At 39.2% G+C, this 17,865-nt stretch overlaps 1 protein-coding gene across 1 annotated transcript in view; it reads left to right on the plus strand.

The window, feature by feature from the left end:
- LOC124804973 (N-alpha-acetyltransferase 15, NatA auxiliary subunit) overlaps positions 1–17,865 on the plus strand; it is a 104,597-nt gene that overhangs the window by 31,837 nt on the left and 54,895 nt on the right. The window contains exons 3-5 of the mRNA XM_047265364.1: positions 8,110–8,325; positions 10,009–10,188; positions 17,350–17,528. Coding sequence (XP_047121320.1) covers positions 8,110–8,325; positions 10,009–10,188; positions 17,350–17,528 — 575 coding nt within the window. The remainder of the gene's footprint in view (positions 1–8,109; positions 8,326–10,008; positions 10,189–17,349; positions 17,529–17,865) is intronic.

Below are 17,865 nucleotides of genomic sequence, written 5' to 3' on the forward strand. Positions count from 1 at the left end.
ACGGTTTAAAGTTTACAGCCCCTTTTTCTTCTGTGAAAAAAACGTTACAGGACACGTGTATCTGGACATGCTGGAAAATTGGCTCATGCCACAACTGGAGACCGACAGCTTCGACTTCATCTTTCAACAGGATGGTGCTCCACCGCACTTCCTTCATGATGTTCGGCATTTCTTAAACAGGAGATTGGAAAACCGATGGATCGGTCGTGGTGGAGATCATGATCAGCAATTCATGTCATGGCCTCCACGCTCTCCCGACTTAACCCTATGCGATTTCTTTCTGTGGGGTTATGTGAAAGATTCAGTGTTTAAACCTCCTCTACCAAGAAACGTGCCAGAACTGCGAGCTCGCATCAACGATGCTTTCGAACTCATTGATGGGGACATGCAGCGCCGAGTGTGGGAGGAACTTGATTATCGGCTTGAAGTCTGCTGAATCACTAAAGGGGCACATATCGAACATTTGTGAATGACTAAAAAAAATTTTTTTTTAGTTTTTGTATGTGTGTGCAAAGCATTGTGAAAATATCTCAAATAATAAAGTTATTGTAGAGCTGTGAAATCGCTTCAATCATTTGTAATAACCCTGTATATTTCGATACCTTTATATGTGTGTTCCCCTGCCGTCACTTGGTGAGTAAATATATATTTTTTCCCCCATCCAGTTAGATTATATTTTCGAAAATGAAATTATTCAGTTTTTAATATTTATGTAAGTTGTTTTATGAATATTTCACATCAGAGAGTTTAATAATAGCAAGTTACCAGCCAAATCAGTTGGCTGTATGCAACATACAATACTGGTGTTATAGATAGCTATTCGTCAGTGCCTTTTGTCTATATTTGGACATAGTTGTGCATTCGTTCTATCCTTCAGTGATATTAATGGGCTTGGCAATTCTTCTTATGGTATGGTACAGGTAGTTAAGGGAATATAGGAGACCCATAACTTGTTATTGTGTAAGATATTTATCTTCTGGCATTTTTCTGCTACATTGAATTTTGATCTGTAGTATCTGGTGCCATATTTGTTTTTGACTGCAAATAATATCTTGTTCATTTATGTGTAGATAATTTACATTTCCCCAATTAGTCCAGTGTACATGCACTCTTCCCATTTTATCACTGTGTAGCACTACAGTAATGGTGAGCTCGCCGATCATTGTAGTTAGCTGGTGAGGATTCTGCAGCTTGCTACCCTTAAGAGTCGTCCATCTTCATGGTGGGTATTATGTCGTAAGGTACTAACCATTGGCTGTTTTGACTTCCACAGCCTACCTTGCTATAAATTTTTTTGTCAGGGATGGAAACACTTGAAACTGTTAATAAATTTTCAGATTCATTTTTCTGCAGTAATATCCTTTGTTTTGTTGTTGTTATCTGAATTGAATTTTTGAGCAGCCTGATGTGGTTGTTTCACATGGTCATTAAGTTCATTTATGTAGTAAACCTATGTACACACTCTTACACCACTGTAGGTAGGCTGTAAATTTGCCTGTAACATGTGTCATAAGGGGGTTATGCTTTGCCACACAGTGTTCATTGATGATGTATGCAGAAATAACTTACGCCACCCCTCAGTCCCTAAAACAACTACATTCTGTCAAGACAATGTTGTACATGTTCATGCTCCTTCGTAGTGAAGTGTTTGCACTCCAAAGAACCTCTATCCTTTGTCTGGAGGTTTGATCCTGTAGCTCTTGCATATCTAATGTAGTGTTGTCAAGGAAGTTGCTTCCTGTATTTCATAGCAAGACATAGTTCCCATACCTTGATATGGTCTTCTCTGAAAATGTGGAAATAAGTTCTCTTTTCTTGCCATGTCTTGTGATTACTGCACACAGTGAATTTTCTTTGAAAATATAAGGTCAGGAATACCTTGAATTCTCAATTATTTGCAAGTAACTCCTGTGTGACTGTAATTACTTAGAGTTGTTAAAGCAAAGGATATGTGCAGATATTTCCTAATGTCTTATAATTACTTCATTTGGTTCTGGCTGTTGTTGCAGTTGCTGTGAACAGACAACTGAAATGTGACATACAAGTATAAACAGTCCAAGCTTTGAGCATTTCACAAGCTATTTCTTTTGTTTCCTGCTACCTGTAAGCTTCATCCATCTTGAAAATGTTGTATGGGAAAAGTCATTATCTTGCTAATGTGATTTATGTGCTACCAATAGTTCTGAACTATTCCTGAGAAGAGTTTGACTGTTTTGATGTTGCTGAGCTGTAGGTAACTAGAGATGGCTTCTGGCTTCACCCGGTCTGACTTCAGTCCTTCGTATAAAATTATGTTTTCCAAGTACCTCAAAAACTGCATTTAATATGTTGAGACATTCACTGTTATTCTGGCCAGTTGGTCATTATGCTCAGTTAGGGATGCTTCCAGTATGACTGCCATTGAAGTAAGTAAAGAACTTTTTCTCTTGTAACATTTTGATCCTATATCTGCTGAGCTTTTGGAGTGTACAGAGCAATTTCTTTAATTACAAGGGCATTCTTTCATTATTACTGTAGATGTTGCACTGGAGACATTTTCCCTTCTTTCTCCTTACCTGGCGATAGCTTTTGCCCATACCTAACATGGATAAATATTTTGCTTGTGCACACTGCAGAGTATTTTGTCTGTTCTGTGTAATTGTTAAATGAATAAAGTCTTTGTGCAATTTTTCGAACAGTTGCCAGTTAATATATGTCATTTTCACTTAACAGTTTGGTATTGTTTATTAAGTAGTATGATGAGAGGAAATCCTTCGACTAGTACTAGTCATTGATGAACATTTGTTTTATCTCTTTATGCGGCGCGTACTTTGCGATGTGTGTTGTTTAACAGGGCCAAATGCTTACAACCATCCCCTCAACCATGGATAACATTCTCAACTCATGTCTGGTATTGTTATATGTCAGCACATTTCCAGGTAATTAGAATATATCGTGATAGGTGGTTCACAGCTATACAAAGGACACTCATCGCCTTCTCATTTACACACTCTTCTTGAGTAGCACTTCTTAGCTTTACAGTTGTCAATTTCTGAACTCTTACAATGTCTAATAACGGTCATAGCTTCCTGTTACGAGTTATGTGTGTCATCACAAGCCCTGGGGGGAGCATCGGTCCTGATTGACCATCGTTTCTTCCTCTGCCATTGGAGTAATTCGTTGTAGTATGTAGAGGCGTTGGGTCAGCTCACTGCTCTCGTGGCTATTGTCAGTTTTCATGACTTGAAGTCACTGCTACTTCGAGTAGCTCTTCATTTGGCATCAAGAGGCTGTATGCATCCCGTTCAAGTCCACTCACACTCAGCTACTGGAGCAGACGTCATCAGTCATTACCTTGTTGAATTTTATTACAAAGTTGTCTAGCTCCACTTCTTCTTCAAGCATTTTACTGGTGTGTTGGGTAAATATAACACAGATACAACCAGTTGTCTCTGCTGCATTTCCCTTTCATTGAAGTTTCTGCCATCTGTGAAATTCCTCATGAATCTCTTTTACTAGGTCATAATAGTGTTTGTAATACAACTTTGGGCGAACTTCCTGTCTGCTGCTACACTGTCTTGTAGTCTTCTCGTGCCTGCCCTAATTTTGCGTACAGTCTCTATTCTTCTCATTTTTCTTGTTGTATATTGATTTTTTGTCAAACTTCGACAGATTTTTTTAGTTACTCTTTGTTTTACATGTAAGTTCCTTCATTTAATCTATTCTGTGCTCTTTTTCAATCTGTACAGCCAGCTTAATTATTATTGAAACTTCACAGCAGATTAAAACTGTTTGCTGGAACAAGACTTGAACTCGGGACCTTTACCTTTTTCGAGTGAGTGCTCTAGTGACTGGGCTACCCAACCCCAATTCATGACCTGTCCTCACAGCTTTACTTTAGTCAGTACCTCATCTGTACCTTCTAAACTTCACAAAAACTCTCCTGTGAAATTTGCAAATCTAGCACTCCTGGAAGAAAGAATACTGCAGAGACATGGCTTAGCCACAGCATTAGGATATTTCCATTATTTTTCCCCATGGTGCATTCCTTTCAGTCTCCAGTTTTGTACTGCTGTATGCAAGTTAATGCAGCTACCACTCTTTGTGTAATTTCTGTGGATATTTTTTTCTTTTTCTACCAATTGCTGTGACGTCTAATCAATCATCTTTCTCCATGTGCTTAGCTTTGGACATCTCTGCTGTGTAAATAGAAATGGCATGTAGGCAACCAATAAAATGGCAGGTCTGAGGGATTGCCGCATTATCAGGTGACATTTCTGGTGTTTACCTCATGTGTATTGCTCCTTGGAAACAAACAGTATGTAGACTATTTTGAAGTTTATCATTATGAATATGGAATGCTTATGGTGGATTAATAGGAAATATTATATTTGGTTTGATGTGGTATGCTTGCAGTCTTTTGCATCTTTATTGTTACATGGTGTTTTATTATATTTTAAGTAGACAGTCTTGGAAACTGCATAAGATCTTAAATCAACCTAAAGCATTCTGCAGTCAGTGTTGATTTGTTCCCTAGAGGAACATTCATCATACAGTATTAGCATAATCCACCACAGCAACGGCTGAGATCGCGAAAGAGCTTCCTGAGAACATCCGAGAAGCACACCATTTCACCAGAGAAGGCAAGGCTGGAGTTATGGAAGAAGTCAATGCCTCACCTGCAGACGCCAGAAGCTGAACAACTACCACCTGGACACAACGAGAGCTGGCTGGTGTGGAAATCTTTAAACAGATTACGATCAGGAGTTGGACGATCCAGAGACAACCTGAAGAGATGGGGCTTCATAACAGAAGATACGTCCTGTAATTGTGGACAAGAACAAACCACAAGCCATGTGCTCCAGTGCATTTTGTGCCCTACATCCTGCACGAAGATTGGTCTCCTGCAAGCCACTCTAAGCGCCTTGGCGGTTGCAAAATACTGGGCACACATAATATAAATACAATTTGTGTGTGTGTGTCTATATATATAATAGAAAGAAACATTCCATATGGGAAAAATATATTTAAAAAATGCTGTGACTTACCAAGCGGGAAAGCGCTGGTAGATAGACACAATAAAAAACACACAAATCTCAAGCTTTCGCAACCCACGGTTGCTTCATCAGGAAAGAGGGAAAGACGAAAGGATGTGGGTTTTAAGGGAGAGGGTAAGGAGTCATCCCAATCCCAGGAGCGGAAAGACTTACCTTAGGGGGCAAAAAAAGGGACAGGTATACACTCGCGCGCGCACACACACACATATCCATCCGCACATATAGAGACACAAGCAGACATGTGTAAAGGCAATGTGTTTGGGCGGAGATGTCAGTCTAGGTGGAAGTACAGAGGCAAAGATGTTGTTGAATGACAGGTGAGGTATGAGCGACGGCAACTTGAAATTAGCGGAGGTTGAGGCCTGGTGGGTAATGGGAAGAGAGGATATATTGAAGGGCAAGTTCCCATCTCCGGAGTTCTGATAGGTTGGTGTTAGTGGGAAGTATCCAGATAACCCGGACGGTGTAACACTGTGCCAAGATGTGCTGGCCGTGCACCAATCCATGTTTAGCCACAGGGTGATCCGCATTACCAACAAACACTGTCTGCCTATGTCCGTTCATGCGAACGGGCAGTTTGTTGCTGGTTATTCCCACATAGAAGGCTTCACAGTGTAGGCAGGTCAGTTGATAAATCATGTGGGTGCTTTCACACGTGGCTCTGCCTTTGATCGTGTACACCTTCCGGGTTACAGGTCTGGATTAGGTGGTGGTGGGAGGGTGCATGGGACAGGTTTTACACTGGGGGCGGTTTCAAGGGTAGGAGAGAGAGGGTAGGGAAGGTACTTTGGGGATTCCATAGGGATGAACTAAGAGGTTACGAAGGTTAGGTGGATGTTGGAAAGACACCCTTGGTGGAGTGGGGAAGATTTCATGAAGGATGGATCTCATTTCACGGCAGGATTTGAGGAAGTCGTATCCCTGCTGAGAGGCACATTCAGAGTCTGATCCAGTCCCAGAAAGTATCCTGTCACAAGTGGGCACTTTTGGGGTTCTTCTGTGGGAGGTTCTGGGTTTGAGGGGGTGAGAAATTGGCTCTGGTTATTTGCTTCTGTACCAGGTCGGGAGGGTAGTTGCGGGATGCGAAAGCTGTTTTCAGGTTGTTGGTGTAATGGTTCAGGGATTCGGGACTGGAGCAGATTCGTTTGCCACAAAGACCTAAGCTGTAGGGAAGGGACTGTTTGATATGGAATGGGTGGCAGCTGTCATAATGGAGGTACTGGTGTTTGTTGGTGGGTTTGATGAGGACAGATGTTGACAGATGGAGGTCAATGTCGAGGAAACTGGCATGGGATTTGGAGTAGGACCAGGTGAATCTGATGGAACCAAAGGAGTTGAGGTTGGAGAGGAAATTCTGGAGTTCTTCTTCACTGTGAGTCCAGATCATGAAGATGTCATCAATAAATCTGTACCAAACTTTGGGTTGGCAGGCCTGGGTAACCAAGAAGGCTTCCCAAAGTTTGGTACAGATTTATTGAAATGAATGGACACAGGCAGACAGTGTTTGTTGGTAATGAGGATCACCCTGTGGCTAAACATGCCTTGGTGCACGGTCAGCACATCTTGGCACAGTGTTACACTGTCCAGGTTATCTGGATACTTCCCACTGACACCAACCTATCAGAACTCCAGAGATGGGAACTTGCCCTTCAATATATCCTCTCTTCTTGTTACCCACCAGGCCTCAACCTCCGCTAATTTCAAGTTGCCGTCCCTCGTACATCACTTGTCACTCAACAACGTCTTTGGCTCTGTACTTCCGCCTTGACTGACATCTCTGCCCAAACTCTTTGCCTTTACATATGTCTGCTTGTGTCTGTATATGTGCGGATGGATATGTGTGTGTGGGTGAGTGTATACCTGTCCCTTTTCCCCCCTAAGGTAAGTCTTTCCGCTCCCGGGATTGGAATGACCCTCTCCCTTAAAACCCACATCCTTTCGTCTTTCCCTCTCCTTCCCTCTTTCCTGATGAAGCAACCGTGGGTTGCGAAAGCTTGAGATTTGTGTGTGTGTTTGTGTGTTTTTTATTGTGTCTATCTACCAGCTATGGCTACTGTAAATTTGTATGTTTCTGACTCGAGAATAAAAAAAAAAGCTGGTGGTTAGGTCCTTCATAAGTATTTTATTCACAGATGCTCCTGCAATACAACTTTGGTAATTTGGAGTAAATCATGACAGGCTTTCTTAGTTATTTCTTTGCGTAAATTGGTTTTCCATGAATTCATTTAACTTCTCATGAGCCATGAGATGTAAATGATATTCAGTTCATCAGTTCTGTAATATTTACACAGTGACTTGCATCCTCCCCCCACCCCCACCCCTTTTCCCTTCTTTTGGAGCTGCTTCAGTTTTATTCATATAAGCTTGCCTCATTCACGTTATGTTGCTGTTGGTCTGAGAACTCAGGTGTAGATCAGCATACCAGGCATTGAATTTACTGTATGGTGGCTTCTGTCTAGCAGGTAGTTTCCGATGCCAGTTATTTTCTAGAGGGCTTGTTGCGTCACTGTGTCACGCACTTCCACTTTTCATTATGTTTGTCTTCAAGGAAAGTTTCAGAAGTTGCTTCTATCCTGTCCTGTTGTAATAACCATCACATATCCCACACTTGGTACCATTTAGGTTTCCCATTGTCACATTAGCCACTAAATCCTTAAGATGGTACAACACCTTGGTTCAGGTATTTGGTTTTGGTTATTTAGTCATGCTCATACAGCCTGAGCAAAAACTCCTAATAGCATATAGTAGTGTGATGCAATAATCTGCGGGATTTTGTGTGTGTGTGTGTGTGTGTGTGTGTGTGTGTGTGTGTGTGTGTGTGTGTGGGAGGGGGGTCGGGGGGTTTGAGAGAGAGAGAGAACTCACTTTCTTAGTAGGTTGCTGTGGTCCAGTTGCTCAAAAATGTTTCACTTGCCTGTTGTGGTTTGATGGAGCCGTTGGAGAATAATGATTAATTCTTTCAAGGTTCTTCCTGAAGTGATTTAGTACTTTGACCAGTGTAGTGGGAACATGTTCAGTTATTTGCGGTGTTTCAATCTTAACTGATCATTATTGGTTGTACATTTGTCTACAGGTAAGCTATACCTAGAACTGAAGCGCTACAGGGAAGCAGAGAGTATATACAAACAGCTGCTAATGCGGAATCCAGAAAACACATCATATTATATGAAGTTGCAGGAAGCACAGCAGCTGAAGGATCCTGATGATATTCTGCGTATGTTTGCTGGCTACCAAGAGCTTTTCCCTAGAGCACAGGCACCGAAGCGCTTACCACTGAATTATGCTTCAGGTAAGACCTTGTTTTTCTTCCTTGAACTTCTTTGCAAATGACAGTCCTATAGAAAATATTTGGCAGACTATTTGTACAAACTCAGATTGTACATTTGTATCAGTAGTTGCTGTATGAAACACTTCTGTCATGAATTTACTAAAATAATTTTGTTATCCCCTATATTTAGTTGGCTAGTAACATCAGTGTCCTGTATGTAACATTGTTTACAGGTTTCTTCCCTGGATATCCCAAAATTTATGTTTGGGGATGAGACTGGAAGATGAAAATAAATAAGTAAATAATAAATTTTTAACAGTCATCATGTAGGAAGTGGAGGGAGTGGGGAGGAGGGTGGGTGAGGGGATTATGCTAACAGAGGTTAACCCAGGCAGGAGAGCAGTGGATGAAAGGATGTGTTAGGGAGCAAGTTCCCATCTCCAAAGTTTAGATGAACTGAAGAAGGAATATCTTGTTCTGTCTCTTTGGTCCACTCTGATGATGCAATTTGAGGAGTAGCAAGTGGAATTTGAGCCAGCTGAATAAGGCATATATTCTTTTATAATCGATTGTTAAAGTCTCGAAGTTACAGAAGCAGCAGTCATGCGAACAATTGAGTAGATAGTTGTAGTGCTTTATTCGAAATGGTTCTAGTTAAATGAATCTGGCTTTCTTGGTATATTTCACTTTAGTGTAAGGAAATGTCGGGAAAGGGCAAAGATGTCAGAAACAACAAGAAAAAGTCTAAATAGAATTCACTAGGCAAAATCAAACAATGGAAAATCCAAGGTGAAATAATGACAATATTATGAAAAGGGTAGATTGCTACTCCCCATCCAGAGGAGATGTTGAGTCACAGACAAGTGTGACAAAAAGACTGCTAAATAAGTAAGCTTAAGGCCAAAAGACCTCCTTCTGGAGTAGACAACGGCCAAAAGGCCTTCTTCTGGAGTTGACAAAACACACACACACACACACACACACACACACACACACACACACACACAAAAAAAAAAAAAACTACTGCCGAGGACTGGTTGTTTAGCCTCAGCAGCCAGAGGCAGTGATAATGTGTGTGAGTATGTTGTCTAATTCACAAGAAGGCCTTATGGTTGAAATCTTACTTGGTTAGCAGTCTTTTTGTTCTGCCAGTCTGTGACTCAATTTCTCCACTATATGGTGAGTAGCAGTCTATCCTTTTCATAATAGAAGGAGAAGATTATATCATAATTAAACTTTTCAGGATTTTTTCACGGTTGCTCCATTAAGTTTCCTCAGAAACTAATCAGTAATCCAACATTGCATTAATTTCCATCATATTTCCTCCATCATGTAGATACAATGTTTGTCTCCTGCTACTGTATTTTTGTTGAGATAACATATCTGCTCCCATAATTATACTAGAAAAGGCACCACTGAATTTGTGCTGAACACATCTTGCGTATTTTTCAATCATTGGAACCTGAGTTACTAATAGGAAATAATTAAATGTTCATGCAGTGAAGAGAAAGTTTATAGAGGTGAGCAGTGTTATGTGAGCAAATTACATTTTTAGCTTTGTATATTTGTAATAGTGCTGCTAAGTTCACATCTTAAGAAGGATTATCAATTTATGTTGTTATAATTATCAGTTTAAATGGTTATGTAAAAATAGATTGCTCTGCCAAATGTCACCATGTACGTTTCTTTAAATTCTGTTTACAGGTTCAACATTCCGTACCATGGTAGACAAGTACCTAAGGCAAGGTCTGCATAAAGGAGTACCCCCTCTTTTTGTAGACCTTAGGTCACTTTATAAAGATCCAGAAAAGGTTGAGACCATCCATAAACTCGTCCTTCAATATGTGGATGCTTTAAAGGCTTATGGCCGATTCAGTGCACAAGGTACTTCAGTTTGCTTTCAGCTTTTCTAAGTTAGTCACAGTTTGTGAAAATATGTGTGAAACAATCACACAGTAGATCTGTTCCCTAAAGTTTTCTAATGGTACAGAAAAATGTAAATTTATTTTAGGAAATAATTGCTATTGTAGAAATATAGTCTTTAATTCATCTTGAAGTCTGTTTGACAGTTTTATAATTCACTGTTCGATGATTGTATATGAGTTCAGTGGCTTCCTACAGCATAACCAGTTATGAAAAATTTCTTGGTAATTTAAGAGATCATTTCATATAAAGAAAGCTTAAACGTAACACTATAGTTTTTAATGGAAATTCAGTGATACGGTTCGAGAAACTGATTACTTTGCCACAGCTCTGACCACGACGTAGTCAGTATTGTGGTTGTAGGAAATCCATTGGTTTTATCAGACGTGCTTGTGGATTATATTACATGGATGGTTCTTGCATTTTTCTTAACACTCTGCAAATAATGTAAACCGTGTGTGTGTGTGTGTGGGGGGGGGGGGGGGGGCTGTTCTATTTCTAGTTATAAAACTGTAAAGTATTATTATGTTAATTGTTTAGAATACATACTAATCTTCTCTTTGTCAGTTCTGTAACATGTCTGCATGTTCCACATATTAAGTTCACCATAAGCATATTGTGAACTATGTCTTCTAGAAAAGCAACTGATCGAAGTCTAGCTATGGTTGGGACTATGGACTTTAATTTAGGAAGAGCAGGGTTCAGATCTCAATTTTGTCATCCAGATTTAGGTTTCCTGTTGATTCAGTTGAATGTAGGGATGGTTCCCGTGAAAAGAGTGCGGTTGATTCCTTTTTGCTGTCCATGTCTATCCTGGGCCTGTGTTCTGTTTCCAATGACTTTGTCACTCGTGGGATGTTAAACCATAATTTTTCTCCTGCTATCCTTGCAAAAAGTTTGCTCCCATATATTAGAAAATTTACATTTGTGTGTTAACAGAGGTGCGATTTACAGTTTCTTCTTCTTCTTTTTTTTAATAAGTTTTGTTCCCTTCTGTGCCAGAGTTAAGTTCACTCAAGTATACACAAATCTTTAGTCCTAGCATTACATTTGAATACTGTGGACAGGATAGATTGCTACTCACTGTATAGAGGAGATGCTGTGTCACAGACAAGCACAACGAAATGACTACTATACATTTAAGCTTACAGGCAAAACGCCTTCTTCGAAAATGGAAAAATAAAATCTCTCTCACACACACACACACACACACACACACACACACACCATCTGATTATCCATTGTTTTAGTATTATATTTGTGTATCTTACTGCGATTCACAAACTGGTATGATTTTAGCAAACAAATTTCATCAGTGATCAAATGTATTGTGAGACCATTTGGATGACCATGTGTGAACCGTATAAAAATTGTAATCAGTTTGTTTAATACAGTGAATACCTTTTCCCAAATGCAATGTTGTTCCAAAATAGAATCATATACGACAATAATGAATGAAATATTTTAATTTAATGATATGTATGCCCTCAAAAGACTCCAACATTATTCTGGTATCAAAAGTATCTGAACCAAGTAATTTTAACAGATTTTTATTTATTCCCTTTCTTTCACTCAGTTGATAATCATAGCTGAACAACCTTAACCAGTAAGTTAACTTTGCTAATCGTTAATATATTACTTAAAAAGTTAACTTTGTTGAACATTAAAGTGTTACTGTACACGAGATTTACTGGAAGCTGAAGTTAATTGGTAACTTGTAATACTAAATTTTATGTTGTGGGTACAGAGAAATGAGCAATGAATGAAACACATTATGTTGCGTAAATGAAAAGTTTTTGGTTGGAAATGTTTAGTTAGGATATCGAAGATAAAGAAAAAATAGTTTAATCATTCAGTTTTATAATTATTTAGGTATCAACGTTAAATCATGGTAGAGTCAACATACAGAAGAGTAAGACAGTATCTGATCATCAGCAATGCGTCTGCCCAATGTTCTCGTCAAAACTGAATACCTGGGGTTGAAAGTTTATATCAGCTTCTCAAATGACTTTGATTTGATGGTATGTAAAGGAATCAAGTTCGTAACAACAAAGTTTACTATGCATTGGTCCACACTACCTTGAGACACACCTCTGCCAGTTGCTGCAATGCTGAGAGACTCTCAAATGCTTCTCTGTCACTTTCTTTTAACCAGATTACTGCTACTGGCTCCACAGTCAATATCTGAATGCCCAAGATCGATTTTTCTTTTAGGCTTTCCTCGACCGGATTTTGCCTTTACTGTTTCTTCAGACTGCACATATGGCACCTCATATGCTCTCCTTAGGTGTAGTTTCAAATTTTTAAGGCTCAAAGCATCAGTCCTAATTGTTGGGTGTTTTTTAAAAAAAAGGAAAGCACAGTTTGCAGTTGAAAAGTATTCGTTCTCCCGAACTGGATACAAAATTAACATAATCAGTTAAATTCACCCACAGACACCTATAATCTGATTCTGTGATGTAGTTTCCACAGCCAGTCCACTAACGGAAGGTAAAGCTTTTTTCCAAACTCTGTAAACTAACAATAATAAATGGCCAACACCTATTGTTTCTTATTCGTACTTCATTTAGTTAGACCAATCGTGTCATCTTGGCACAGCCAGTCATCTGCATGACCGGTACTTGTCAGAACATGATTTATGTGGGTGGCAATGCGCTATTTTTCCCATAAATAGCAGGTACCTAACTAACAATTAATGGATTCAATGTTAATGGAAGTTAAAGAGTTACTTGTCGTTTTTCAAAATTAACTTAAAAGTTAGTCTGTTACTTGAAAAGTTAGCTTTGTTAATTAATGAATAAAGCATTTGTGACCACTATGTGTTTAGCAATACATGTGCCTCAGAACTTGCAACTGCATATCATAACATATTTGCTGTACCTTTTTCGTACACTACTTTAATCAAGCAAGGTTATATTATTAACAGAGCAAATCTGGTTTACCCAAGTTCTTCAGAGTTTAAAGAGAGCATGTTCGTGTAAAAGCTCTGTAATAACTGTCACAAAAAATGTAATTTACTATTTGTTTTTTAGAAGCTGCTTTGCATGATTTGAGAATTTTTGCTGCACCAGTACCCTCTGTATCAATTAAAAAACTGAACACTCTAACAAATGTTTTGGTTAGCATGAATGGCTTGGATAAGTTGGAAATTTTGTCAGATTTTGGAATGTGTTCATGGGGGACAGACTGACCACAATTTATGAAGAGTACTTTTCACAGAGAGAGCTTGCAATATTATATTTATTCCACATTTTGAAAATTACATCACATTAATAATATATTTACATACATGTACGCACCTTACATACCATAGGGCCACAAATTTTCAGTACCTTACTGGAAATGGCAGTCCCATATAAACTTAAAGTGCATGACAATGTCAACGTACCCTTAGTCCTTACTTTTCGGGACTATTTGCAACACTTTTTCTCTACAACTAGTGTACAGAAAAAAATGTATCTTGCATCTAGGTTTGAGAATCAGTTATCCAGATATAACGCTAGAAAGTAGTTTTGGTATCCCTTTGCTTTGTGCCTGAGCTTTAACAGTGTTTCAGCTATTCCGTATAGTTTAAGAGAGAGAATTTCTGAGTATAAATCTGGTAATGTAATGAGTACAGTTCATGACAACCCCTCGCTTGATCTTTTTCCCCAGTGCCAGGCTGGCTGATGGCTGCATAGTATAGTTCTGTTATTACAGCATAATGACTATGCATCAAATACCATGCAAAGTAGTAATGCCATAATTAAGATGTCAATAATGATGTGGTATGGCTAAATTTATCACAGGTATGCAGCCTCCAAAGGTGATGAATGTTCACTGTGAGTTCTTCGAGCTGTTCTTAGAACACATGTGATGGTTATGTTCATTGTTATCTTGAAAGATGCCATTCTCATTTGTCAAAACTTGAAACATTGTCTAACAGATACAGTGTGTACGGAGATCATAAAACCAGATGACATCTGATAATCTGTAGGAGCAATAGAAGTGAGTTCTTGCAATATAAACATAATCCAAACTATAAAATGGTACCACGTGCCTGTGGTTTATGCTAGTCGGTGAAATTTATGCCCACATAGTGGAATAAAAGCCATGACTTAACCAGCCCAGTTATTTTTGATTACAAGTTGGGCATTTGAAATACTTGTTCAAGAAGTGGTGGTGTTTTTACAAAGTTTCATGAAGCGTAGATGGTGATATGTGATTTCTCAGATGTACTTCATCTGTGCATGGTGATATGTAGATTAGCAGGTATAGTACACACATCCAAGGAAATGTTATCATGTTGATTGCTGTTTTATTGGGTGATCATGTGCTTCACAATGTTGTGTTTGTAACTATGCTGCAATCATTAAATCTCATATTCTTGCTGACTGCTAGTGTCTACATCTACATCTACATCCGTACTCCGCAAGCCACCTGACGGTGTGTGGCGGAGGGTACCTTGAGTACCTCTTATCGGTTCTCCCTTCTATTCCAGTCTTGTTTTGTTCGTGGAAAGAAGGATTATCGGTATGCTTCTGTGTGGGCTCTAATCTCTCTGATTTTATCCTCATGGTCTCTTCGCGAGATATACGTAGGAGGGAGCAATATACTGCTTGACTCTTCGGTGAAGGTATGTTCTCGAAACTTTAACAAAAGCCTGTACCGAGCTACTGAGCGTCTCTCCTGCAGAGTCTTCCACTGGAGTTTATCTATCATCTCCGTAACGCTTTCACGATTACTGCTGTCCGTTGGATCTTCTCTATCTCTTCTATCAACCCTATCTGGTACGGATCCCACACTGCTGAGCAGTATTCAAGCAGTGGGCGAACAAGCGTACTGTAACCTACTTCCTTTGTTTTCGGATTGCATTTCCTTAGGATTCTTCCGATGAATCTCAGTCTGGCATCTGCTTTACCAACGATCAAATTAATATGATCATTCCATTTTAAATCATTCCTAATGCGTACTCCCAGATAATTTATGGAAATAACTGCTTCCAGATGCTGACCTGCTATTTTGTAGCTAAATGATAAGGTATCTATCTTTCTATGCATTTGCAGCACATTACTCTTGTCTACATTGAGATTCAGTTGCCATTCCCTGCACCATTCAATTCGCTGCAGATCCTCCTGCATTTCAGTACAATTTTCCATTGCTACAAACTCTCGATATACCACAGCATCATATGCAAAAAGCCTCAGCGAACTTCCAATGTCATCTACAAGGTCATTTATGTATATTGTGAATAGCAATGGTCCTACGACACTCCCCTGCAGCACACCTGAAATCACTCTTACTTCGGAAGACTTCTCTCCATTGAGAATGACATGCTGCGTTCTGTTAACTAGGCCTTTACAAATGTCTGCTTGTGTCTGTGTATGTGCGGATGGATATGTGCGTATGTGCGAGTGTATACCTGTCCTTTTTGCCCCATAAGGTAAGTCTTTCCGCTCCCGGGATTGGAATGACTCCTTACCCTCTCCCTTAAAACCCACATCCTTTCGTCTTTCCCTCTCCTTCCCTCTTTCCTGATGAAGCAACTGTTTGTTGCGAAAGCTTGAATTTTGTGTGTATGTTTGTGTTTGTTTGTGTGTCTATCGACCTGCCAGCGCTTTTGTTTGGTAACTCTCATCATCTTTGTTTTTAGATATACATTCATTTTTATATACATATAGATTTTAATGTACATGACGGTTTCAGTTTCGTTTGCGAGCAACATGTAAAGCGAGTTTTACTTCCAAGCCTTTCATCTGCTTTCGTGTAAGCATGACGCGCAATATGTAGTGCCAGCACTGCAACTGGTAGCCGTGCCTTGTCCCCGCCGCCCCTCCCCCACCGCAACAGCTCCTCTCCCTTCGCCAGCCTACGCTTGCTTCCTCCTCTCCCCACACTCCCCTCACAACTCTGCCATCTTACAGTTAACACACTGTACATAAAATGAAGGCAACAAAAGAACACACATTGCGCACACACCACAAGCCAGAAACTACTGGATTCTTTCGCACAAGATGTGATTTGACTTCACATATTGAGCTACCATCATCACAGAGATCAGCTTACAGTAGGTAAACTTCATATGACGTGATGTGAAACCGAACTTTTTGAATGCAGCATAAGGGGTGGTGTTTTTACAAATGAAGTTTTGTGAAGCATGGATGGTGAAGTGATTTCTCAGGTGTATTCCATCTGTCCATGGTGATGTGTAGATTAGGAGTTATAATACACACATCCGAGGAAATGCTATCACATTGCAAATGAGTGTTGCAACTTGTTCTGGAGATAAATAAATATAATAGTTTGGTTTAAAGGCTTTCTGTAGCAGTAGCAAAGTTTCAGATTGAGATACAGAAGTTCGTGGATTTGAATCCCGTCGAATGATAATATTTACTTATTTTTAAATCTTTATCAAAATGACTATTATTATTTTTAGTTAATTAGTTTCAGCATATATTTTTTATTTTTAATCTTTGTCATTTTTAATCTTTGTCATATCGTTTTCATCATTGTGTGGCTTTCTTATTCACTCTTACTTTTCTTCGTGTCATACTTTTTTGATTTGGAATCTGTATGTGTCACATATAACCCGTAAATGAGTTCCAGCTAGGACTGCCATCAGCGCGCATAGAAAAAGTGACATCTTATAGTTTCCTTTCAGTGCTGGAACTGAATTCTTTCTGTTTTGAGTTTGTTCGCACAGGTCAGCTTTAATTGCTATCAGCAAAGTGAGCATGATTAACAGCTCTGCTACAGGTCACTGACCGCTGCGCACGTCAACAGGTTGTGATTAGGACAGGACTCGAGTGTAAATTCAGGGCTACAGAATTTGTTGTCTGCAGCAGTTCAGTGATTAGTCATTTAAAATCTGCTGCTGACAAAGCACCTCGTGTTCTAATCATACCTAATGGCAGCAGCTTACAACATTGCTCCATATTACATGAACAGCATTTTAGTACTAGTCAAGTGATCCACTGTGCTTGTGTGTCGCCTTCAACCAAGCGGTAACCAATATGGCAATACTGCAGTGCCAGGTGATAGACATCGGCTATCAAGCAATTTTAAATGGAACATGGGTTTGCACTATATTTTTATTGTTGCTATAGTCTGATAATATTACACATTTTGTGTCTTTCATTGTAGATGTTGCAGAAAATCTTCCTAAGGAGCCTGCTTCAGCCCTATTATGGGCATACTATTACTTAGCCCAGCATTATGACTTTTTAGGGGACACAGAAAGGGCACTTTATTACATTGATGCTGCCATTGACCATACACCTACTCTTATAGAACTTTTTGTAACAAAAGGTCGGATTTACAAGGTAAGTCTTGGTATATGTATTTGACCCTTTTATGAATAGATGAATGATTTAGAAACCATGTGACACACTACTTGAAAATCAGCATGAAACATGGGTCTGTTAAAAACAAGTAATAGAAATAAAATTTCTGACAAAATGTAAGATGTATTCTGTTACTATTGATCATTAGAGATTTGCATAGCTTGTGGAAGTTTCATTCCGGATACATAATTCTAATTTGACTCAAGCAGAAGTAAAATAATTTGTTGGTTTTGTGACACCCTTATTATTATATTTCACTTCTCAGTGTTCTACTGGTTTCAGTGTTAATCACGTAACATAATAACAGTAGTGTATG

This window comes from Schistocerca piceifrons, chromosome 7, assembly GCF_021461385.2.
Source record: "Schistocerca piceifrons isolate TAMUIC-IGC-003096 chromosome 7, iqSchPice1.1, whole genome shotgun sequence".
Taxonomy (NCBI): domain Eukaryota; kingdom Metazoa; phylum Arthropoda; class Insecta; order Orthoptera; family Acrididae; genus Schistocerca; species Schistocerca piceifrons.